Source organism: Homalodisca vitripennis, chromosome 1 (genome assembly GCF_021130785.1).
Source record: "Homalodisca vitripennis isolate AUS2020 chromosome 1, UT_GWSS_2.1, whole genome shotgun sequence".
NCBI lineage: Eukaryota > Metazoa > Arthropoda > Insecta > Hemiptera > Cicadellidae > Homalodisca > Homalodisca vitripennis.
The window spans coordinates 112,657,362-112,684,267 of NC_060207.1; the positions used below are offsets into that span (position 1 = coordinate 112,657,362).

The 26,906-nt window shown below is 31.5% G+C and overlaps 1 protein-coding gene across 4 annotated transcripts; it reads right to left on the reverse strand.

Moving 5' to 3' along the window:
* Window positions 1–226: 226 nt before the first annotated feature.
* Window positions 227–26,665, reverse strand: LOC124369469 (mannosylglucosyl-3-phosphoglycerate phosphatase-like). Of its 4 annotated transcripts, XM_046827493.1 has the most exons (13): window positions 26,537–26,665; window positions 26,219–26,375; window positions 19,282–19,413; window positions 17,779–17,858; window positions 15,038–15,124; window positions 12,193–12,338; window positions 11,849–11,965; window positions 10,596–10,718; window positions 10,022–10,187; window positions 8,923–9,186; window positions 5,947–6,200; window positions 1,739–1,863; window positions 227–596 (listed from the first exon to the last, which is right to left on the reverse strand). In XM_046827493.1, exons 2-13 carry the CDS (start codon window positions 26,224–26,226, stop codon window positions 500–502), a joined length of 1,599 nt encoding a protein of 532 aa, XP_046683449.1. In that variant the 5' UTR covers window positions 26,227–26,375; window positions 26,537–26,665; the 3' UTR covers window positions 227–499. The 4 variants fall into 4 exon arrangements, 3 of the variants coding, with proteins under 3 accessions (XP_046683449.1, XP_046683438.1, XP_046683443.1); XR_006923070.1 differs by lacking the exons at window positions 26,219–26,375; window positions 26,537–26,665 and adding an exon at window positions 23,129–23,603 and having other exon boundaries at window positions 1,739–1,859; XM_046827482.1 differs by lacking the exons at window positions 26,219–26,375; window positions 26,537–26,665 and adding an exon at window positions 23,129–23,601.
* Between the last annotated feature and the right edge of the window lie 241 nt (window positions 26,666–26,906).

The window sequence follows — 26,906 nt, forward strand, 5'->3', positions numbered from 1 at the left end:
TATGTATAAATGCTAATCAAGAGTGCAGCACATGGGGAAAGACTGCACATATTTGGGCAGCAGTGAATGTGTTAAAAACTATCACAAAATCAACCTATACTATTACAAAGTAAACCTGACCTATTGTAACATTAAACCTCTGAAGAACATTTAAATATGATTATAAATTAAAGTGCAATTCAAGGGTTTATGGTCATCGGGTTCTTTAATGATCATGCTATAACTATTCTGGGTTAAAGAAGTTTATTTAAGATTGTTATCATATTAAGAAGTTCTTCATTGAATCATCTTTCTTCATGAATTATAGAAAAGTTTCAGAAACTTTTTTACGAACAAGATAGGAGCCATATTTTAAATTCGTGGCACAATTATAATCTTTTATCTCTAATTTAATAATAAATATTTTGTTAACAGTTACTTTGTAAAAAATATAAAAAAATTACTCCCAAAAATAACAATTACATTTTAATAGCTTACTTATGCTGCAGTGTAAAATTAATCATTGATTTATATTGGTGCATTCTTTGAAGCACGGATTTATCCTCTTGTCAGTTTTGGGGCATAACATTATTGGCCCAGATTCTGGAAACAGGCATCTGCAATATATAAACGTGAATTAATGTAGGAGTATTTTCATTCAGCACTGCTCATTTTTATTTTCTTAGTGATATTATTAAATTTAGTTAAAACACGATAATGATTTGTCTGTAAAGTTTTTAATTACCATCTGATTGGAAGAGGGCTCCAAGCCATGAAACTTGTTAACAACTAATGTTTCCCTACAATTATAGTGCCTTCTATCTCTCAACCATCAAAACCAAAAACTTCCAACTAGCAGGATTACCAAAGCACAAGACCTCAATTTCAGATAGCAAATGTGATAAATTGATTAGACTACAATAATCATTTTGTTTGGTTTTACTTTCTTCCTCATACGTGGTGTATGTATAGGAAAAGTATTAAGACCTCCAAAAAAGATAATTTTGATCTTCACTGAAAATGCTTAATTAAAAACTGGGTTTTGATGTAGTCATCACTAGTAACAGAATTACATTTTTCACTTTGCGATCATTTTTTTTTGTTCTGGAAACCAAGCTTAAAAATTCAGTCAAGTATTAGAAAAATATTCTAGGTATGAATTATAAACAATAGTTTTAATTACACTACAACTAATAACAGTAAAAACAATATAATTTATATGTGTGTGTTTAATTATAAAATGTGTAATTAGGTGAGCAGTCTACTTATTTGGTTTATTTGGATTTTTCCACATTCTCGCAAAACTATGCATAAATAAGAGAGGTAACAGTTTTTAGTATAATATATCAATAATTATATCAGTCAGAAGATCGGCTAGCACAATTAAGCAATTTTTGAGGTATGCTGTAAACATTTTGCTTTTATCAACAAACATTCTGAATAATATCCACTCATACTCTACATCATTGTTTTCAACACCACATTCTAGACTGTAAAATCTCATCTTGTTCAAGTATTAGCATCAATTTGGTCTGAATCAATATCATGCTTATAGATTTTACTTATCAAATAGATTGCTGGATAAAATTACAAGAAAAACTATGTATCTATTCAATATGTATCTTTTAAAACACAATTTATCAACCTAAGTCTCACTGACTGCTTTCAATTAGCTCAGGCATTCAATGCTCAGTTCAAATTACAGTTTTTGGAAAAATTAGGTTTAGTATTTTAGTAAATTAATTAATACATAACTTACAAATGACGCTGATTTGAAGGAGTAATTAAATGAAAGAATTTCAACCAGTTTTTTGATATCTTCTGCAGAGTCTCCAAATAAGTTTCAATAATCATTTCAAGAGTCAAGCACACACCTGTTTCTACCTGAAACAAAAATTATCTGTAGTTCACTAAGGATTTATTAATAAATTCTTTAGTGATTAAGAATTATTAACTCACTCTTCCATGAGCTCATAAAATGTACTAACAATTTTTATTCTATTGTAAGAGATAAATATTGTCAAATATTAATGCTGCTTTGCATAATATTCGTTATTGATTTTTAGGAATATTTAAAAGTCATATGATATATAATGCAGTTAATTTATTACAATCTTTAAATACAGAATATACTTTAAAAATAATGTATACAAATTAAGATGTAAAGTGAATTACTGCAGTTACCTACTAAAAATTATATAATAAATTAATTTTGGTAAAATGCTTAACGAATTAGAAAATAAACAAAATATCTACAATTTGAACACAAAGATCTTCAGCAGCATTCCTACACGTCTATTGAACACAGACTCAACAACACCCTTACAGTGTTTTTCCAGCATCAGATTGTCTGCAATTGACCTATCCCATCCAAATCAGCACTCTCTACCTTAAATGGGATAAAAAATTATATATATCACCTTCTAATCTCAATATCTGTGTGATCTAATGTGACTATTCCCAAATAGGCAACTTGGTCTCTCCTTCAATAGAGGGAATCCATAAGATACTTCATTTCATCATTTGCACTGTGTGCATATTAACCTTTTAACCGCTGTAGATGAGTATATTTGCACCGCACTATCAGCACTCTAGCAAAGTCATATGAGCTATCTTGCCACGCCAATCAGCTGTCTGATGTGTGTTCTAATTGGCAGGGAGTAGGAGCGAGATCTTATTTGGTGTGTGTGGCGGGGGTTTGTTGGCTGAAGGGCAAGTGGGAAAACTTAAGAGGGAGCTAGAATTACTTTGTCATTAGAACTGTTGTTTTCATCCCACTTTGTGAAATATAACCTCCATATATTTTCAAATTCTATAAATTGTTATTTTTTCATGGCAATGGACCACAGTATTGATATTGAGAATGAAGTTGACCATTTATTGGACAAGTTCTCAGTTGGAAATTTATGATGATCTTTCAGAAGAAGATGCAGTTGTCGATGATGATTTATTAATTTATTTACTCAATGACACTTCCCAAGTTTTATCCCGCCAACCAAAAAAAGCACACCCAACGAGGATATGTCTTGTAATGACTCATTTCATACACCCATCTCACATTCATTTCAATACTTAGGCCTAATTTAATTTAGAAATTTATTAGTAATAATAATTAAGGAATAATTATTTATAAATTGTCTCAAATTTAACTACGATATCAAAATAAATCAAAATTCACCTTATTACATATAAAATTCAAAAGTTATAAAGTGAACTAAAGTCAGTGATACAGTGTGCAGGGATGATTGTTGAAGAGTGAGGAGAGCAGATATTTGAAAGGTGAAGAGGAGAGAGGGATCTGGAAGAAGTGAAGCAAGATTATTATTATAAAGAAACTGGTTACATTTATTCAGCAGTATTTGAAAGGTTACTTTATTAAATTCTTATTATCACTGAAGTACAAAGAAGCAGAAGACAGACATTGGGTGAGAAAATTCCTTTTAAGTTTACTAGTGATTCATTGGAAGAACATAAAACCCAGGAACATTCGATTTGGCTAATAATTCAATTTTAATATAATTAAAATTTAACAACAATTATTTTTCAAAATTACAATATCTTTTATAAATAAAATACCCAATATTTCTATTTCATTAAGCCAGCACGACCACCCTGCCCTAAAAATTAAGAATTGTATTTAAAAATTTACCATTATTGTATCCCCCATCTTGTTTCAAAATTCAAACTTGTATGTCAATTAATTTATCATCATTAAATTTCACATTTATATCATACTGAGTTATTTGTTATTTCTAACTATAATCAGAATACAAATTAAGTTTAACCATTTATTTAAAGTGTATAATAGTAGTAGGATATTACAGTCTCATCTATAGCACAACCACAAGGCGAGAGGAAACCAAACGTGAATCCTGCTATACAAGTGTGAGTTTTTCTATGTTGCTTTATGTGTTATCCCATTTTCCAGAATATCATGAACTAAAGTACATCTAGGATTGTATTCTAAAATTGCCATATAATAAAACAAATATGGAATAAACTGTCTTATTTATATCCTGATAAAAATAGGCCAGTACACTTTCAATGATTTATTTAGGAGTGTAATTTAAATACACTAGAAAATAATGAAAAAAGTAATATATAACATATATAGTTATTGAAGGTAAATTAAACAATCTCGGTGCCGTGGCCATCATGAAGGTGAAGGTTCGGCTCAAAAAACTCAGCGGCACTGGCATGGCTGGCTGCACAATCTACAGCGGTCAAAGGGTTAAATGTATGTATCTTTAACACATGGACTGCAGCAGATGTCTTATGACACAGAGGCTGGTGTCTTTGATTTAACTCAGCATAAACTATCAGTGAAGGTGTTTGCTACCATCACATTAAAATTTCTCTAAACCCAAACATCAAGTGGCAAATTAATATGCTCCCTTTTTCCCCTCCACAATGCATCACTTGGTCTCAGAAAAATACGCCATTTGTGAAAGTTTTTTTATCAATTATGTTATTAGGTCATTTTTAGGCCTCGTGCTTAGTTTCGCTCTACAGAGATGTCTGGCTTATTAGCATGACATTTATTATCTTAGATTTATGTCTGTGCGAAATACCCTTACTTTTTATGTTAATCTGTAGAACTGGCTGAACAAGGTCATATAAATATGGTGTCTCTTAGCATAGACGTATCTAGGATGACCTAATGGTGGGGGGGGGGTAACCACTATAAATTTTACGTACCTCCCAGCCAAGCTGGGGTACGGGAGTACCCTTCTCCCCCACCCGGAATATAACGTACATAGATGCTAACATTAAAAATTGTAAGTTTGAGCTGTGTGAGAGCATTATACTTATTTTATGCTCTACAAAAATGGGTATAACACAAGCAAAAACTTACCCTTTTGGAGACCGCCAGATTAAAGAATTCCAAGAAAATGGCCCTGTATTAATGGGAATAACAGAGGTTCAGGAAAATGGCTATATCTTAATACACATCCTTCACCTTTTACTTAGAATTTATACATTCTAATATAGGCTTTCAGGATATATATATATGTTACTTTGAAACGTATACATATATTGCTTGCTGTCTTTCCTGCCCGAAGCGTGGAACGTGAGGTCTGTATTATATTTGTCAACCCCTACAGGTCAAAAACAGACTAGTCATTCCAAAAAATTATGAAGCATGCGTCTTCGTGTTTTACTATATTGCAGCTGTTATTGTAAAAATATCAAAACAAATTAAGACAAAACTGAACAATGATACATTGTCTGACTGCGAGTATACTTTCAGTTTAACGCAAGTTAAAATACACCTTGAATATTTGTATCAATGGGAAGTGAGGGGGTTACAACCTATGTACGTTAGCATACATGTTGACCAGTGCTTTCTCATTTTTAACACTTATAGTGCTGCAGTGTTGCATATCACAGTTTTTGTCCAGGATACTGTGCATTTCACACTGCAAATACTTGCTAAAGGTGCTAGTCGTTTGTACGAGGTTTTGCATATACTGTAAAAATAATATTTTGCCACTTTTCAAGAAACATTTTTGCCTTCACTATAAAATAATGAATGGTAGATAAAAAACTTAAGTTTAAAATCATTGATTTTAATTCTTTTTAAACAAATTATGTATTAACATGTCCACACAAATTGAAAATATTGTTTTTATAATAACTTTAGTTTTCTGTAAATTAAAAAATAATTAATTCTATTAGAATTTAAAAAAGTATATAATTATTAATAAAATGGTACATTCTGAATTACTAAAGAAATTAATGTGGTTGGTGTTCTTATTACTTAAGAGGCTCACTCATTAAATTTTGAAAAATGTGTATATAAACCAAATTTGATTTAAAAGAGTCTATGTGGTTGCTTTACATATCAGACTTTTGTAACAGAGAGGAGAGAAGGTGGACTTAGTCAATCAAATTCTATCATTTAAAATCTCTAAATTATCTTGCCCTTAAATTACATATTTATAACATGAGTTCACTTTAGTTTACCTCAAGTTCGGGAGTTCCCTGTAGCATCGTGTAGCCGTCATAGCCCTTTTGTAGGTAGACTCTGGTGGCCAGCTTGTAATATCTGTCCAGCTTCAGCTTCCCGGCTCCGACTATCACCTGGTGGGGGATCACCTTTTGCCCCATCCTAGCCTCGGGGTTGAAACTAAACTGTACCCCTGCCACATTTCCAAACCTCCCATCAGGCTCTGGGTAACGGCTCACTGCATTCTCTAACATCTCCAGCACAGTCTGACCTGAGCAACAGTGGTCACAATATGAGTTAGTGAAGTGATTCTTAAACTAACTAAGGTAATAATTACTTTCAAACACTCTATTAGTTTTTGCCCTTTTGGTGTAGTTTTAGTGTCACGGTCACCAATACATTGGGACTTTTTAAATCAAAGTTAGTATAAAAACACTGCAAAGGTATAGTAATGACTTAATCGTGCCTAATTTTGATTACATTTTCATCTTCTTCCCTGAACTACACATAATGAAACACAATAAGTGTATAAAAATATTTTTATTATTTTCGTCTGCTTGGAATGATTTGTTACCATCAGAAAATAAATTAACATTGTCCATCCAGCAGTCAATTTCACAGTGCCGAGTTGTCATTTTTACAAGTTGTAGCTTTGAGATAACAATCTTAAACAGATTGTAATAAAAAAGTCTGCTGTGATTTAAATAGATATAATCTTATGCCATAAGTTGATTTGGGCATCAGTGAATACATAAATGGTTTGATTAGAGTCAATATTCTATATTATTTCAATAAATAGAGATTCAACAGTATTTAAAAACTTAAAAGACGGACATTGTTTTGATTTACTTACAGTTTAATTTTTATTTTCAAGTGCTAATTGCATATGACTTTTAATTATATATTCCTGAAAATCCATTATGAATACTATTTAAAAACAGCACTATTATCAAACAATATTTATTTCTTACATTACAACAAATAATTTTATGAGCTCATGGAGTAGTGGTAATCACGGAAAAATGTATAAAAAATCCTAAGTGAAGTAAATATCATTCCTGTTTCGTTGAAAATCATTTGGAGATTCTGCAGAAGATATCGAAGAACTGGTAGAAATGTATTAATTTAATTACTTCTACAATTCAATGAAATTTTACTACAATTGTAAGATTTATTTTGTTGGATAGTTACTTAGTCAAAATAATTCAAGAAATTGTTTGTAGAGTTTCAGCAAAATTTTAAAGTTTCTCATGCCAGGACAAGGAGAAGTCAGCACAACAGACTCATTTGAAGACCCACGCAAGAAGTCGGTGGCTCCTCATATGGGGAAATTCCAACAAAATCAGTACTATTCTTATTCAGAAATAGCGGCATATAGACATATCTGATTTTCCTTATTTCTGTTTATTGTCTACATTACAACTCACAAAAGTACTACAAGTGTTCAAGAAGTAAAGTGAAATGTGTACCATGCCAATAATTAATCAATAAACAGGGTTATTCCCTATGCTTTGTTTAGTCTGAGTGTGGCATGCTTATACAACTGTGACTGTCAACTGGCAGCTGTCAGTTACAGCTGGGCTTTTTTCAAAAGTATATTTTTTAATATTTATTTTTTCATGTTCTAAAAAAAAAAAAATGAATTTATAACATCTATGGTGCATTTGAACTAACTGTATCTAGGTTAAATCTTCTGCAGCAGCACTTTGAAGATTACAAAATTGGCATTACTTCATAAAGATGTTATTTATAAGTTATTTCCATATTCTATTTTCATCGGTTTGTATGTTTTGTACCAACTAATGGTTGTGGAGAAATATGAATTGGATCTTCGATATTCTATATAAAGGGAAATTATATAAAAAAACTCCAATCAGAAAATTAAAAAATCTTCAAGTTTTAAATATAATGTATAAAACGTATTAATATTGTTTATAATGCTAATATAATACAAAAAGCAAAATCTATTTTTATGAAAAATGCTGCAAATGTCTAAAACTGGCATTTTTAAGAACTCTGGGAAAACCCCAAGCAGTACTGAAACATTGTGGGGGTACCTTGCAGCAAAAGGGGGACCACAAGAGATTTTAATTCTGGTACGGACTTTGTGAATCATGCAGTTTTTCATTACAATGTAAATAGTTTTCATTGGGATCTTGTTCAGTTTATCTCTACAAGAAGACATATGGTCAAAGCGCTTCAGGCAGAAAAACCGCATCAAAACACTGACAAGACTAGAGATTGCATGAGAGCCAGCTTTACTGATTGTGGCAGCAAGTTTCTAAATCTAGACAGACCTCTCAACCTGGCAACAGCATGCTAAATGGATTGAATGACATGATCAGAAAAATCAAGCTCTGAGTTTAGTATGATGACAAGATTTTTTATCTTGTAAACACATCTAAACTCTCACCATTGAGAATGACAACTCACTCTTCCCTCACTTAGGGACTGTATAAAATGTTTGGTACCACATGAAGGACAGTGCACTTGCTTTTTCAGCTACCCACTTTGCAATATTTTCCAAATCAACATTGTCCTGGTTTTCAACTGTATATAGCAATCATCTGCATACTAATGGACGATGCAGATTTGTACACAAATACGAAAATAAAATGTGTACAAATTGAAAAGCACAGGACCCAGGCAACTCCCTTGTGTCATACCTCTCTATTTGATGAGAGCAGGAGATAATTTCCCAACTTCGTAAACTGAACTGTCTTACTCACTCGGTTGATCATTCAACAAAACCATAATATATAATTTTCGTTAACAAAGATTTGTGGTTTATAGAGTCAAATGCTTGTGAATAATCCAACATTATTAATATGCTATATCTTCACACGTCTATGGCATGAAATAGAACACCAAAGAAATATGAGGTCAGTTTGTGATAATTTTTTTAGAACATACATAAATACAGCACAGTATCTAATTTATCCAATACAAAAACAATTTTCACTTAAACAAAAACAAGAAACATTGATTTTTACCAGTGATGTTGAGCATCACCATGGCACTGGTTATGGGCAGTAAAGCTGCGAAGTGCTGCCGTGTGAAGGGTCCAGCTGGGAACTCCCTATTGGCTTTGAACATACCAGAGTTGAGCAGCACAATATCTGCTGCGGTTACTGATAGTACAGCATCACTCAGCCAGTTGCCCAGGCTAGACTCAGCACGCCATAACTCATTGACACGTGCGTCCATTGCCTCTGACAAGACTAGAAGCTGCTTGTCTCCCTCCCTCTCCAATACATCTGTGAAACTGCTATTTTTAAAGAGTTGATAGCTAATACTTGTAACAATAGTAGTGTAAAAACTAGATTATTGTACAGTCAGACTTTATAATTTTATTACATCAAAGTAAACTGAATATGTAAAATGTAATTATTTATACCTGTATATACCACCAGTAAAATAGACAAAACAGCATAATTAAGGTCCATTAACCCTCTCCAATCCATTTATTTGTATATTCTATTCTAGAACACTATGAATAAAAGGAGGTGGGAAATAAGAGAAATGTAATGAGAGACAGGAGATTTATGTAATTACCTACATTTTTTTGTAGTTCTGGATGTTACAATTACATCTGAATACGCTATTGAAGTACACTGTAAAGTAAAAGTAAACTTTACACTGTATCCACTTTTTAAGAACAAAACAAAATACTATGGTCTATTTTAAAACAGTCCATTAAGTAAATCTCTGTATTTTCTTTTATAATTTTCCAAATAAAAGGTTTCATGTTTTTTCTAATTAAGAACTGATCTACTACTAAATACATCACAATCTCTTGTCTTTTTTCATGTTGTATCGTAAAATGAGGCTGACGTAAAAGGACTTTGCAAGCCAATATAATATATTAAAGGATTATAGGTGATGTAGAGTCATAATTAGAAATGCAAGCAAAGTGAGTGCCCTTATGATCTATCGGGATATTCGTTAATAACATACACATTCATTAATAACAGTACAGAAGGTGAAATAGTGGTCGGAACAGTTCTGACAAAGGGTAGTAGCAGGAATTTTGCTATGCCATATGTCTGACATAGGATGGGAAATGGTTAAGATCTAATCAAACAGTTTTACCAGAGTATTTCCTCAGCAAGTTCTTTAGAATATTATCCTCTTGAATGTTAGAAGTTACATTAATTTCTTGAATTTTTGGTTCAATAACATTTGTTCTAAATTGGAGATGAATTTTAGAAAGACTTTTAAAGTCACTTCCACTCTTCACAATGTACGTCCCATTGACCTACAACATGCCAGTTACACCAAGTTAGAAACAAGTGTCCATTCTAACTCTTAATTTCTAAAGTATTAGAAATCAAGTATACTTTCAATTTTGATATTACATTCAATTTAATACAACATTAGAAGTAGAACTGCATTATATAGTGTGAATAGTTAAAAAGGCACATTTTAAATACAATAAAATGGATCATAAATTAAAGTTTTGTGTAAAGACATATAAATAATGAATCCTGATGTTACTGCTACTGATACTCACTAGTGTGACTGTAATAGCCATAAACCCTGCTGAGGTTGCAACAGTCTTCACTGCTTTCAACATCAATGCAATTATACAAAATACAAATATTAATAATGTAAAGATTGAGTTATGTTTTTTTTTTTTTCAATTAAAAAATATGATAAAACAGACCTGAATTACTTGATATTCATGATCATGGCCTCCTAGGATTAGGTCTACACCTGGACAACCTTCTGCCAACTTGATGTCATTTTTCATTCGCAGGTGAGTCAGTGCTATAACATAGTCGCAACCCTATTGAAAGAATCACATTTTAGGACAAATTTTAAAATACTTCACCCAAGAAACATGGCTCTAAACGGCATAAAATCAAATTATGAGAAAATTCTGAAGGAACACTGAGTTATGATAGTCGCTTTTTTTAACAAGCCCTAAGAGATGAAAATTACTATGATGAAATAAAATAAGATCATCCTTAGTGTCTAGGATATGCTTGTTAACTTTTTTAGTTCAAAATATTTATGTATGTATGGGCAACTGCAAAGCCATATTTTTGTTCTAATTCATCTAACATTTGCACATATTCTAAATTATTTTAATCCATTTCCAATGAGAGAAGTGGTTTTGCCTATAAAATATTTTAAAAACCTGTTTGCTCTATGGCAAAAGAAATAAATTACAAATTATTTAAATGTTTTGTAGATTAAATAGTTCTTGACAAAATATGTATTACATTTTGAATTGGCAATCAAGAATTTTGGGAGTTGATCCCTTTACTTCGAAACTATTTCTTGGCCTCCACCCTCCCCAAAAAAATGAGTTTTTCAGAAAATCTGGTTGAGTTGTTTGTGTTTGTTGTTGTGTATTTTTTAATATCATGTGGTTAAAGACATTAGAAAATGGAAACTAGTAAAAAAAAGTTTCTTCTACCAACATATATTCTACTAGTATCTATTACTTAACATGCATGAAACTATGTCCCTATTTACTTTGTTGTAATGGAGAAATGGACTAATCATCATATTTAATTTACTTAATCTTATATAAGTAGCAGTCTTTCTGAAAACTTCTCTGTCAGGTTAGCCTTAATAAAAATTTCATTCCTAAACTAAGAATACAGGCAAACAGTGGGTACCAAATTTACATTGATGTTTAATTTTACTTTTACAGATTTCTATGATATTTATAACGTTTATATTAATTACTGTGCACATAAACAAATGTATAACACCATACTATGACTACACTAATATAACTTTCAAGTACCATGATTCAACATGTGAGCCCGCCTGCCCCATTGCTAAGCAGAGCTGGAGTTCATCCCAATCTTAGGGATATATGAAAGTTAATGCAAATTTATTAAGCCTAAATTAGCATTATTGTGTTTGGAGGGATCCAGTACGAAACAGATGATTATTACTCACCTGATTGCGAAGATACTCTGTCAGGTCATTGCAGATAAGGATGAAGTCTTGATAGTGTACTCTAACTGGGTCAATAGTAATTTGAACATCAAGCCACTTCTGTTCAGTCAGTCCTATCTGTGAACATGAAGTAAAAATGTATTCAGTTGTTAGCAGCATCAAAAATAAACATCTGATGTATTTAAAAGAAATAATTTCTGCTGAATTTAAAACTGGAAGGAATATAACTATTGTATAGTAAGTCGACATAAAAAGTAGACTTTTTAAAGAACAATTTAAAAATATTTTAGACTTTTCCAACACTTGTTCTTCAGTATCTGATCTTATATGATGGCAAAACTGACCAGTCCGATACGTTTGTTGTTTCTTTGCACCACCAGAGTACGTTGACTTTGTGCAAGGGTCAGATTGTTGTCTGTCATTACATTGGACAGTATCCAAGGAAACTGTGTCTCTTCCACCCGCTGTTTTAAAACGTTCAATCCATAATCTGTAATTTCAAAATTTTCTTTCAAGATTTAGTCATGAATATATATTTTTGACATAATTGTTATAGTAAAATTATTTTATATAAATGTTATAAGTAGATTATAAAATGGAATTCCTAGACCAGTTTTGGGTACAATAAAAATACTAACCAAATTATTGTATAAATTAACTGAAAATGATATACTAAAGTAACCAGAAATTTCAAATGAGTACAATGCAAATTCCTATCTAAAATACCATAAGGAAAATATTTAAAATTAATACAATGTAAAACTGCCTAAAGTATAATAAACCATTTCAAGTATAATGTTAATTTTGTTATACTAGTAGTTAAACAGTTTTTCAAGAATTCAATCTGTTCTTCATGTTTTATTAAAGTGAAACAATAGAGAGTAGTTAAGGAGGAAGGAAAGAAAGTAGGTTCTAGAAGTTCAATTGGCGTCAGGGGAAATTCTTGAGTATTAGTTGGAAGCTTCCAAAAAAGTCATGGTTTGTATATCTAGTTATTGCAAGGATATTATTCTTAGTCTGTCCAACTCACCGCCAAATTATTTCACAAGGATGATGACGCACTGCAGGTTACTTTCCTCAAAATTTTAACCTTTATTAAGTAGTGTTCTTGAAATGAGACTCAAACATTTATATTTTCAAAGTGTTAATAGTAAGGTGCGATTCAGATCAGTGGTGTGACATTTTAAAATAGTACTTGTTCTTGAAGATGGACATTTTAAATTAATTTTATTTATATACAATTTATTATTCATACAGTATTTGGCAAAGACAACACCTGCATATCTGACAACTTCTGCAGTTTCAATATGAATGTTAAGTTTAGCTCCAGTTGACCTTCCTCAGTGCAGCATCTGAAATCTAGTGGTCGTCGCTAGAACAAAGCAGTTCAAAACGAACCTCCCCCACATCGTTTCAACATCAGACACACCCAGGCTACAAAATTAGTGCAATCTAGGTGAAGATGTTCACAAATGAGCGCACTTTTTCCTGCAGTTTATCAGTGGTTTTGCAGTGTTTCCTTCTTCAAGACCTAATCTTACTCTAATATGGAATTCCATTATGCACCTCACTTACACACTGTCCAAGTCCATCGGTTACAGAGAACCTCAAAATTCAAATTAACATTAAAAAATTAAACATTGACATTTTGAAGTGACTTCCATTTGTTTCTAGAACTTCTAATTCATTAATGACATTTTCAAGTCATTATTCTATATACTGCTACAGCTACAAGAATTTCCATATTGAAGACGTCAAAATTTCAATACAGATGAGTTTACACATAATCTAAATTAATGATTCAACAAATTTTCTTGCAGTTAAATGGTAAATTTAGGTAGATTAAGCTCAATTTACATTATCTTAAAACTGGTATTTGGATTTGATTGCTCAGCTCTTACTTTAAAACAGAAATGACCTTAGGAAGTTTAGATGGACAGTCTGGTTCAGGTGCCAGTATCAGTTGGATTTGGATTTAAGTCGCTCAATGTTCAAATCTTACTTTATAATACTTGTTTAAAATTAGTATTTGTACTCAGATTATATTGCTCAATTATAATTACTTTAAAACAGAATTGACTGTAAGAAGTATAGATCTAAATGAATTCAAATAACTAAATTCAAAATTAACTTCTAATTTTCCAGTACATAAACAAAAATACATATCACACATGTTGTTTAAACCATTTTATGTAAAATTAAAAATTGGTATTGCCAGTTTTTCATGTTTTATCCAAATTATTCAATTATGCAAGTAGATTAAGTAATTAAGAATTAGATAAATTTAAGTAATGTCAAATTTAAAATGTATAAATTAAGTTATTATTAAATTACACATATACGGCACAGCAAATATGAGGTAAATAACAATATCCCACACACTTAAAGTGGAAACAGCTATTTGAGGCTCATATTCATTACCGATCATATTTAAATGACTACAACATTTAGCTAGACGGTGACATACCATTCCTGTTCAACTGTCACAACCAACGTGTGGCTATTAACATTCATCTCGACCCATCATGTACAAATGGCTGCACCAACTTGATGCCTAATTACTGATCTTGTTCATTTTGCTTGAGGCAGTTCTGAACTAACAAAACTTGTCATCACTAAACCATGCTCTAAATGTATTTCCTAAAATACTGGAATAATTCAACTAATAAAGGCCAAAGAGTATCCAAAAGTTGGTAGTTTCTTCAAACAGAAGTGCTAAAGATGCTTGCCAAACACCTTTTGGAAGTTACGTTTTAGAAAGCAACAAGTCTGTAGCAGTCAAATGATCCTTCCCAAATTGGTGCTTGTGTGAAGAGAAAATATAACTCTTTCTCTACAGGAACAAAACTATACCCAATCTTCTTACACAGATTTTGTAAGAAACCAACAGAAATTGGTCTACAATTAGAGAAGGTAGAGATCATTTTTAGGAATTGGTGTGATTTCTGCTGTCTTCTTGATGGTAGGCAGCTCTGATCTTAGTAAACTCAAACTAGACACTTGCACTTAAGTGTATGAGTGCCAATTTCATATGTACCTTTAATAATAAATGCAGGTAAACCAACAATCATACAAGAATATTGCAAATGAGTTTAATAAATAAACAAAGCCAAATCCCAATATGAGTTTGCTCAATTAAAGAACTTATATAGTTGTACTGAATGTAAGAGTTTGAAATTGTATTCTTACCAAAATCGTGGTTTCCAAAAATAGCTGCATGAACCCCACACTCATTGAGAACAGCCGACATCTGAGCACCTTTGGTGAAATAACTCACTGGAAATGTATTTTACCAATTAGATATTTATATTCATTTTTACAATTAGGTGATGTAGAACTGCATGAAACATAATAGCTAGTCATGATAAACTAGCATCATTCTCTAGTTGAGTGAGCATAAATGATGCACCTAATTGATACAAGCACAAGAACCTTAAAGGATATGTATTATGTTTTTACTATAGTCAATCAGATTTATTTACCACGAATTTCGCTTTAAACACTATCTTTGGCTCATATAAAATATTATTTCATTTGTAACACATCAAAGTTGATTTTAATAATACAAAAATTTGCAATATTTAGAGGACGAAAAGTTTTTTTAATGTTCAGTATATTACAATAGCCCAAAATCAAGTGTCACACTGTTACTTTAAAATGATTAAAATAGATTATAACATGTCATATCTGAATGTCATAAACTATAAATGTGTGAAAGGTTTACCCATTTGGCCTTCTTTTTTGAAGTGTGATTTTAAGTTTGTTTGTTATTTTATAAGTTTGTTACTGCCTTGTTAATCCAGTAAGTGTGGCCCAAAAGTGATGCCGGTATCTCACAGATCTCAGGTTAAATCACACGTTATTGTTCCCTTAACTCAAAGGCTTTTTATAGAGGTCAGCTGCATTTGGGTCTTTACTCAGCAATAGTGTATGTCACTGTGACTCCAATTTAAATGGTAATGAGTTTCAACCCTTTAAATACTGGAATTTTATTGAGACAAATAATATTTATTAACTTTGAGTTACATTTTTTTCATAGCTATCTATTGTTTTTTTGTGTAATATGTGAATCAAGTTATGATTTTTCCTACCTAAATGTAGACTTAAGTAATTTTATATGAGTCAATTTTAAATAAAAATATAATATCTCAAATAAGTATCTAATATCAACAGAATATTAAAGTATCTCTTTATTTTTATGTTTATCTGAAACAAATGCACTATAATAGCTATAGTGACATTGACACTAGGTTGAAAAATCTCCAAACAATTGTTTTCTGTAGTATGTGCAGCAAATCATAAAAAATAAATTTTGGTTTTTGTTTGGCTGAGGTATTATGGATGGCACTTCTAGACATGCATGAATAAGGAATGAATTTTGAAACAACATATGTAATGCAGTGTACACGTAGGGACCAGCTTGCTTAACTTAAAAATATCGAAGGCCAATTAGTGTGGTTCGCCAAGCTGAGGCCGGCCATACACATTTCGGTATACAGGAGTATGTATGCGAGCCACTTCAGGTAAACCTGCACATGTAAAACGACTTGCGCAGGCAACCAGAGAAGATTTGAATTTCAATATTTTTTACCTGCTCAGATGTACTCACCCAAGTGTGTGTGTGAGCCGTCTGGTACACCCGCACAGGTTTGAGTCAGTTGTAGCGAATACTCCGACTACAGAGCTTCGCATTGCTGTTCAGTGTTCGTGTTGTGCTTAGTCCATTGTCTATTCTCTGCACTTACTCGCACCTGGACTTCAAGCCCATTCTGTATTTTTTACATTTTATTGTTTTGCAGTGTTTATGTTGTCATGGCTGTTCAAAAAGGAAAACGAATTCTAAAGGAATTCATTGAAATTTACAGATCAGAACCCTGTTTTTTGGCAAATTAAAAACAAGAAGTACCATGACTGTGATTTGAGAGAGGCCGCTTATGACAGACTTGTTATAAAATTAAAGGAAATTTAGCCAGATACGAATAAGAGTTCAGGGGTAAATAAGATAAACAATTTTAGAAGCAATGTGGGCAAGGAAAAGAAAAAACATGATATGTCAATGAAGTTTGGATCAGGTACAGACAATGTGTATTCACCAAAGTTGTGGTACTTCGGTCTGTTTGATTTCCTAGGAAATAATGTGCCCATTAATTCCTTGAAGATGGAAGAGAGATTGATGAAGTAAGTACACATAAATTACAACATAGTTTGATAGAATTTAAAGACATTATTATTAATACATTTTACAACACAAATTAGATAATACACTTATCTGTTATAATGGGAATAAATTGTTTACAACCAAATGATTTTCAAACCCTAGACGAGTGTATACACCACATAAGAGTTCAGTCTAATTACACACAGTTTACACAATTCTTTTATTTCTATTTACACAATATTCCACAATTAACACAGTTTTAAGAAGGACTTGTAAGGTCCTCAAAGTATGTACTTACAGTATAAATAACTTATGTTTATGAAAAAATTATTGACACTGTTTGATACACTTTTACAGCATTAGTATAAAGATTTCAAAGTCTGCTCACAAAATACAATCAATATGCCACTTATTCAACAATAGTTCTGGTGTCAGCTTTGAGGTAGAACGCAAAAAACTTTAATTTAAAATATTTGTTAAAGTGGTAAACAAAATTGTATCACTTGGATTACCTATTAATTCAAAAAATTAGGTTAGAAAAATAAAAATATTACTTTTGGGAGTGGTTATAGACTAATATACATTATTATTATGACCAATTTTAAACTGCTGCTCAAAAGAAGGTATTTGAGGCCCAATGTGTATGGGGAAAATTAGTATTTAAACCCTCAGAATGCATTTCTGAGACTTTGGTCGTCATTTAAGATTACCCATTTTGTCAATTATTCTACTACAGTCTTGTAAACTTACTGCATTAAAATAAGAAACTTACAAGGACTTGGAGAGAAAACATCCCCACTGAATAGAACAAGGGGTTGGAGATAGCTGTAGCTCTTAATCAAGGAACAAAACCTGCAACATTTAATAACTATAGCTACAAATAATAACCAATTAATCTCATATAGTTTTTATAATAAATTAAATCTAAACAGGAACTTTCTTATTTTTATGGGTACAATTGTATTTGGTGTACCTTACAGATCAATTCATTTAATCTATGATCAATATCTATCATTCTACAAGTGACAGTGAAAATGGTCAATGCCCATCTACAAACTTTACACAACGAGGACATCCAATCTTTCTATATTGACAAAGCTGGTGACTTGCATGGTGTACAACATTGGACCTTGGGTTTCTGTTAGAAATAATGCAGTTCAGATTATTCTGTCTCTAGAGTACTTTTCATGGTCTTTTACACAGCAATGAATCTTCTTTATTGTGTTAGATAAGATTCTTGCACATGCCTATGGCATCTAGGGATACAGAAAATGGAGTTTGATCCATATTTTGACACTATCAACATGATGATTTTTGCTTCACAAGGCACTAGGCAAATTGACAGTGACAGTGTTAAAAAGAGTAAACTTAATTATAATAAGATTAATTGGTTGGTTTAAGGGGTTACACAAATTTGCTTCGGGTTGAGAGGGACAAGTATAGGCAGTAGATGAGTTTATAATAATCTTACCATCAAATCAAATCAAAATCAGTAATGATATAAGATGGCAGCAGCACTAACTGCTATTTTCAGAGACTAACTGCTGAGTATTGACTGTGCAAAGAAGTTGTGCAATTTCCCAATAATTTTAAATTTAATGCACAAGACTTTTCAACAACAAAGATCTCATCATCAGCTGTGAATTGAAACAATTATTTGAAACAATATAATATTTTCAAAATTAAAACAATTGTGTTGTAATTACAGTAGTGAAAGTAATTAATTTAATTCTACTGTATGAGATTTTTCATTAATAAGAGCTTCTCCTTCAACGAAATAACTTACTTTGTTAATTGGTGTGCAGACTACAGTTAGTTATAGGCAGAATTTTGTAGTTAAAGTGTACAGTGGAAGCTTTCATAGCATTTCTAAATATGTAATAGTAAGCAATCCAGCATAAGAATATTTGCAAAGCATTGTGTCAGGCTCACTTTATTGGTAATTAAAGGTACTGGTATTGCCAGCCTTATTCATTCTATGAATTGGAATAAATGTTGGAAATATTTATATGAAATAAAAAAGAATACTCAAAATGTTATGCAACAAAATAAAATCATTAATGCAAATAAAAAAAACATCCAGCCAAATATATATAATAATATACCAGACATTAGATTAACTGAAGAAACTCAAGAAATCCTTGAAAGATTTACTGGTAAAATGTTATTACTCAACATAGAATTTATTGCTGGCTGTTGTGTTCTCTGTAACAATCATAGTTAGTGTACAGTACTCTAATGAAAGATTATAATGTATTTAAGTGACCACTCTCACCTGGCAGCCCCACCCACCGGCTCACTAGCTGAGGGCTCTACATTGTAGATGTCGTTGAAATGCAGAATGGTCACATCCTTGGAATCAGTAGTGGGGTTAGATCTTACAGAGAGGCTCCATAATAAAATTAGCCTGCAAACGTAAATATGTTGTTTTAAGTTCTGAATAAAAGATAAATGTTCAAATCACAAATATTTCTATTACTAATACAAATTATCTGTATTATTGACTAACCCTGGAATAAATGTAATAAAATGAAACCAATTATGAGATTCAAAATGACATCAAATCTTTCTTTGACATACTATGTTTGAGTGATCTTGAGAAGTGTCTAAAAATTTCTCATTTACAATTTTGCTTCTTTGATTAAAAAATTATAAGTAATAATAATATAAAATCTCATAATATTTACATTTTGGTCTGAAAGAGACCAAATTAGTTACATAATACTGTACCTCATGGTTTCTTTGAGACCAATGTGTATATAGTATGTAGTTTTCAATGTGCTAAATATTCTATACTGTCCTTAATATTTATATTTTTCACTCTTTGAAGCACACTACCATTATAAAAATTATACTTAAAACTTAATCAACTTTTTCTGGGAATACGCTCTCCATTACCAATGATGATATTCCACAGAAAATATGTTGAAACTTTTATGATTTGCTCATACAACATTTTTATAGAGTTAATAAAGTAAAAAAAACCAGATAGTAAACATTTATACTTCACTTTATTAAAAAAAAAAAAAAAAAAAAAAAAAAAAAAAAAAAAAAAACATATTACGTTGTACTTCATTGCATAGATTTTAATAATTGATTTATTGAACTATGTTTCTTTACATAATTCTTAATTTTTATCATTTCAATTACGTTTGCTTTCCATAATGTATCTGTAGCTAAAATGTGTATGGAATGTCTAAATATAAATGACAAGATTCATTAGGAAAAGAAACAGAGAACGTCTCTCATTGCTTTCAATCCTAAAAGGATCTTTGTGATTTCTTCTAGAGTGACAGGATATTTAGATTGGGTAAGGTTAGTGGTAGAAGCTGCCTCCTGTAGAGATCCCAGGAAGAGGGATAGCAGGTTATATCTGTCATACAAGTTTTTACTTTTCTTTTTTTAGGGAAAGAGCCTGAGTCTCTGCATGTAGTCATGGAAGGACCTTTGCACCTCCCATACTTTAGATTTAGACTGTCAAATCTAAAACTTTTACAGAAACCTGTGAAATTTGAGGGCTTATATTCTCCAATCTCTTTTGGACTGAGGAGATAAGCGCCTAGGAATTTTTTCTGCATTTGCAAATGAGGACACATTAGCCGTATGTGTTCTGCTGATTCTTCTCCCTCTCCACAGAGTCTGCATTCATCAGTCTGGTCCCACCTTCATTATATGTTTTCTAAGAGGGCCATGTCCTGTCTGCATCCAAAGTACAAGTCGTATATTCTCCTTCTTTGGATCTAGGAGTCATAAACATTTTTTATTGCCTGAGTCAGGAGATCTTTCTCCAAGTCTCGGATATAATCCTCTTTTCCAAAACATTTACTAGAGCTTTAGAGTAAGAAATGGGTAATTCACAGCCCGGCTCTGGCCCTACCAAAAGGCTTTCATAGCCTATCTAGGCAAGAGCATCAACTATTTCATTGCCAGGAATCCCTTCATGGCCCAGCACCCAGCCAAGGACAAATATGTTCCTCTTTATAGTAGTGCATTCTCGCATTCACATACTGCCTTTGAGTCAAAGACACAGGCATTGAGCACCTTTAATGTTGCCTAACTGTCTGAAAACATTAAATATTCTGCACATTTAGGCTTCCTTTGTGTTAGTCTTTTAACACATGTTTCAATTGCCTTGATTTCTGCTTGGAAGACTGTGGCGTATTTCCCTGAGGTCATTGCCAATTTGGCTCCTGGCCCATATACACCAAATCCTGCCTTAGAGTCTAGGTGTGAGCCATCAGTGTAAAACTTCAGAACACCCTTAATAGAGTAGGCCTCTTTTGTATTCCATTTATCTCTATTTTTTATGTTGACGAGATTTGGTTTTTCAAAGTATTCCTTTAACATGCACTCAGACACATATGTATGTTATCACTGCAGCTTCAGGTAATTCCTGTATTATTGTAATGTGTCATTCTGAGCAGTTAGGCTTAATTACCTTTCTACTCAACAGTTTCTTAACATACGGCTGTTTTCTTCACCTCCTGCTCCAGAGGAATGTATCTATCCAGAGGAAGCTTTCAGTAACCAAGTTGTTGAACAGCTCGTGAGTTTCAAAATATTGGGTCTTATGAACTATAACAGAAATCTACCTTAATCTTGTTATTGTTACACTTGTATTGTAAAATTATTTTTGTTCATTTGTGTAATTATGTGTTTTTTTATTCCTGAGAGAAATATCCTTTCATGTCAATTAAAAGAAAGGAACATTTCATGTGCAACTGGAATTTAATACCTATAACTCCTTGAATGCCAACATTTTGGTATATCTAGATATTTCTAACAGTTTGATATAGACTCCAGCACTATATTTTAATACTATATGCAAAATAATAATAACAATAGTTACCAATGTTTAATACCTTTAAAATCTAAAATAATTAAATATTGACATAGAATAATATTAATAATTAATTCAGGCACTTTCCATTTTCTCGTATATGTATAAATATTTTATTGTATTAGGAATTTTGTTAAAAAAACCTTATAATATTCAACTCCTTATATATAGCTGGGTTTCACTTAAAAATATCCTACTGCAGTCCTTAGTGAACCAAGGATAATTCACATTAGACATCTTGCTGAGGTTAGAAACTAAAACCAGCTAAGAGAAATCGGTAATGTGCTACGTCCAGTCAATGATAGTACTGGACTTGGATGTCAGACTGTGCTGTAATTGGATGTTCCATTGAGACAGGCTTTTGATCTTTTCTGTATTCTGAACAGTGTAGCATTATAGGAAAATTATATAAAAAAGTTATAATCGTTATTATTGATTTGATAATTTTATTTTATATATAATTGAAAACAACTATGCCAAAGCACAAATTTCTTTTCTTTTGTGTTTCATGAGATAACACTGACGCAAAATGATAGGCCAAACAATTCAGTAGATATTAAAGAATAAAATTATTGCTAAAATGCAAACTTGATCAACCTTTCACTAAACTAATTAATTAAAGATTGATTGGCTAACATGAGGGTTGATTAGGTTTTGATAATGCGCTATTAAGAGTTTTGTGTGGTATGCTGAATTACTTGATTGTTTTGTTGGTTGATCTGATTGGGTTTACTGTGCAGTTCAGAAGCTGTATACATTAATATGCTAATAGGTTATTTAAAAGGCAGTAATCAAACAACAGTTAGTCTTGTCATGACAACATAAAAGTTATCTTTCTAAAGTAAAAAAATCAATTAAATTGTTATGATTAAATATATACTGCAATTAAGTGAAAAATAAAACAAAATTAATCATATAGATGTTAGTTAAACATTATATTTTTAACTGTAAAAACTAAATAGCCACACTCATGACTTACCAAAGGCTTCTGTAAGTAATGGTCCATGACATTTCTAGCTTAGAAATACTAAGTATAAGTGAATTTTATCATAAACTAAAATCTAATTAGCAATAATGTACTTTCATCTAAGGTTTAGATGGAGTATCCATCCTATTCATATTTTATCTTATCTGTTCAGTAAGCTTTGTAGAGAATTAAATTAAAGCAGCTTATAACTTCATTTTAATTATTGGATTACTTAATTACATGTCTTTGTAAAATATTAATAAAGACATGCAAACTCTGTTTATTAGTTTCACTACTGATTGTGTTTATACTCACCTTATTTTATAAGAAATATAGTCATTTTGAGGCATTATGTGACAACAATGGGCACATTTTGCATGTTTGGATTTGTCAAGATTTTACAGCTGATTGCTACTGGTAGGGGTATACACAGGGGAAGAGGTAAGGATGCCTCCTCTGAAATTTGACTAGATCAAAGGCCACTCAGATGAAATCTGATGAAAATACCTTTAATATTTGTAATGTTGTGTGTATTTATGTATAATCAATTTGAATTTGTAATATTTACACAATGCCTACAGACTATATTAACAAATATCAATTAGTATTATATCAACATGTTACATTGTCTTTCTTATTATTATTACAATATTTAATTCTGCATTATAAAGTGATCAAGACATATAATATATTATGAAAAAAGTATAAATGATTTACACACACACAAACAGCGTTCATATAATATACTGTGTGAGCCAGTTTACTCCAACCTCATATACAATGTATGAATGAATATGTCAATTCTTAAAATATACCCCTGACACAGTAAAGCCAGGTACAAAGCGAAACTCTTTGTTAATTTAATTATGAAGTGGATAAAATCTCCTAATGTGACACTGCTATGTTTCAAAGTTTAAAATTTTTTTAAACAAATATAATTGGCTGAACGTCATGAAGTTTTTGCAGTTGACACTCGGGAATGAACTAAAATTTTCAAAGTTAGTCAGTCTCTAAACACTGTAGTGGCCATATTTTATGTTGGATTTTGTCATTATTTGGTACCACATATTGTCATAAAATTTCAAAACTTTATTTTGTTGTTCAACTCAATTGAAAGCAAGCTCCATGATAAATAGATATTCAGTAGTTAATGTTGGCTGAGCTTTAGCAAAGCTTATCACTCATGGAGCAGAAAAATTTTCATTTTTGTCTGTTTCTCCGTCTTTCTATCTATTTGTACGTCTGTCCAGGTGATATATCGAAAACGAACTCACCTTTAGACATTTTGAGAGAAGCTCCATTTATATTTGAGGAACACTGAGTTTGATGGTGGTGCATGCCACCAAGTGGAAACGAGAAAATAGATGACTAAATAAATATCTAAACAAATTGTGTACAATATTATATTTTATAACAAGTGACATTTTTATTCATAGAGTAAAAAGTAAATATAATAGACTCGAGTCAAAGTTAAATGTGGGTGACAATATTTGACTTCAGTGTAATCTTACGTTGTAATACCTTTGCTAGCTTACCGGAACTTTTATTTGAACACTGTTATAAAACCTTACTTACTGAACAAAAATGTGAATGTATCATGTGGCAAGATATCTTAAAAAAGAAGTCATCTGTAATTTTGCATAAAAGCTCATTTTTATGTAGACAAGAATGGGTTCTATGATGGTGCATGACCAATAGAGTTTGGCTGAGCATCATTGATGGCTGTCACTCAGTAGGCTAACACACTTTCTCTGCCAGGAGGATGTAAAAATTTCTTTTCCTTGTGATTGCACGTTTGTCTATCTGTCTGTAGGACATCTAGAAAATGAAATGAGCTATATAGATTTGAAATTTTACATGCAACCTTAGTAAAGCCTGTCAAGCAACACGTGATGTGGTGTACTCTTGCCTTGTATATAGGGATATTGTAACTACATTAACAAAATTTAACTACGGAATCTAACGAATTCGAGATTGATCCATAAATTATACCCTGATCAATGTGATGTTACCTGAGGGTGTGTGAAACCTTTGGGTGGAAGCAGTGAACCAAGTGACTAGTCAGGATCAATTAAATTGATATTAATAAAGTTTGGTGGATTTATTTGTTAACCAGAATTAATAATAAAATCACCAAGAGGAAAGGTGGAAACAATTTTCTACAACATTGATATGGATGCTTTGTTTGGAAAGAGTAATTTAAACATTATACATGGTGATTTTATTGACATAGAGATCAGTCATAGCCTGACTTCAAACAAATACAGCCAAAAGTAGTGATGGGAGAATCGAATACAGAATCGAATAGTATTCGAATACAGCCAGAGTATTCACATAATTCGAATACATCAAACTGAATTCGAATACTTTTGAAATGAATACAATTTATCTGGAAGAATTGAATTCCATCTTGGAGTATTCGTTTATTCTGACAAATAGTATTCAAATAAAATATCCAAGATCTGTATTCATATTCATATAAGGTTTAAAATGAATACATATATGGAGACTTTGAAAAGAATAATTTAGGGGATTCATAATTTGAAAAAATAATTACAAATTTTAATACTTGAAAAAATGTATAATTAATTGTATAATTATTAAATTTAAAAATACATATTATTTAAGAGTTACAGTTCTAAGCAATAAAGACAAATATGAATATTTATTTTATATTGTTGTGTAAAAACAAAATATTATTGAGGTTTTCTGGCTTCAGTCTTTTTCTACGGTAATTAGTGACAAGACACGCTGTGGAAATAGTCTTTCAGATGGAACTGAAGTAGCAGGTAAACAAAGATATTTCTTCTGAAGTTCGTAAACTTTTCATAAACTTAGTTGCGGAAAAATAAAAATTCTGGAGGTAAGCTGTTATTTTAACCATAGGGCCTATAAAGAACGTATGGCCTAAAGTAACCACATTTTTGTTTCTATTTTAAATTTAGGTATTTTCCCCGTTATCCTTATAGTTTTTTTTTAAAGTTATTATGTATTATTAATATAGTTGTTTTATAATGGCACACAACATATATTTGTAATAAAACAAATATTGTATAGCATAAATATATATGGTGAATAAATTAATCAAGCGAAAGTTTACATTTATTTTAAAAAGGTTTACAGTTAGGAAAATATAAAAATACTGTTATTATATTCTTATGATAACAAAGAAATTACAATAGTAAAATTATTGAAATACAATTATTTAAGTGGAAACAAGGTGTTTTATTATGTCTGGTTCAGACGAGCTACAACGTAGGTACCACGAGCATCTCGCATTGGTTTTCCTGTTTAAAAACTATTATTACTTATATTTGCAAAATATTAGTAATCTTCAATGTTTAAAACACTTCAATGGTTAAAAATAAGGACAACAGTGTATTGTGATAAAATAGAGAACAGTACCTCATCATATATTTTTACAGCGATAAACGTGTTATCATGTTAGTCCTTCTCAGACGATAGTGTCTCCGTCTCTCACCCAGTGTACCTGTTGCATGTAAATGTTGTATGCTCTCGATACGTGAACAGTTTGCAGGCTTAGCATCTTGCACTGCTTTTCCTGTTGATAATTAATTTTAGTTCATTGTAAGTTAAAACAACTATAAACATGAAGCTCCAAAATTGTATAGAACATCAATACATAATGTATATGCTAGTGCCAATTTTCATGTTGGTAATTTAACAGTAAACTGGTCAAAATAAAGACAAGGAAATATTCACCTGTTCTTTACTAAAGTTGCTGGACTAATGGCTGCCCATTAATTTCCGGGATCCTCGCTTGAGAGTAGATGGTATCATTGGAAGAGACGCCCGACATTTCATTTATTCCATACACAAAGCCTTTACTATCTCTTTAAAAAAAATGCCCTTCTGATATCCATTTTTTCAACATTACTTCGAGGAGTGATGTATGCATTAATGCCAGCAATTTTCATCATAGAAAAAAGATAGTCAGTGGCCATCTGTTACTCTTTCTGGAAACGGAGTATGTAGACTTTATTTGGTTCACTGTATCCACTCCTCCTTTATACTTGTTATAACAAATCAAAAACTCTGGTTTTTGTTCTTCTTTAGTTTTTAATCTGTTTTG

Excerpts from the sequence above, each read along its gene's own strand:
- LOC124369469 (XM_046827482.1), bottom strand. The coding sequence starts at position 23,163 with ATGCCTCAAAATGACTATATTTCTTATAAAATAAG. Across the intron at positions 9,187-10,021 it reads CTTGCTGAGGAAATACTCTG|ATGTATTGGAGAGGGAGGGA; the intron begins GTAAAACTGTTT and ends GCAGTTTCACAG. Across the intron at positions 597-1,738 it reads CCTTCAAATCAGCGTCATTT|ATGCCTGTTTCCAGAATCTG; the intron begins GTAAGTTATGTA and ends TATATATTGCAG.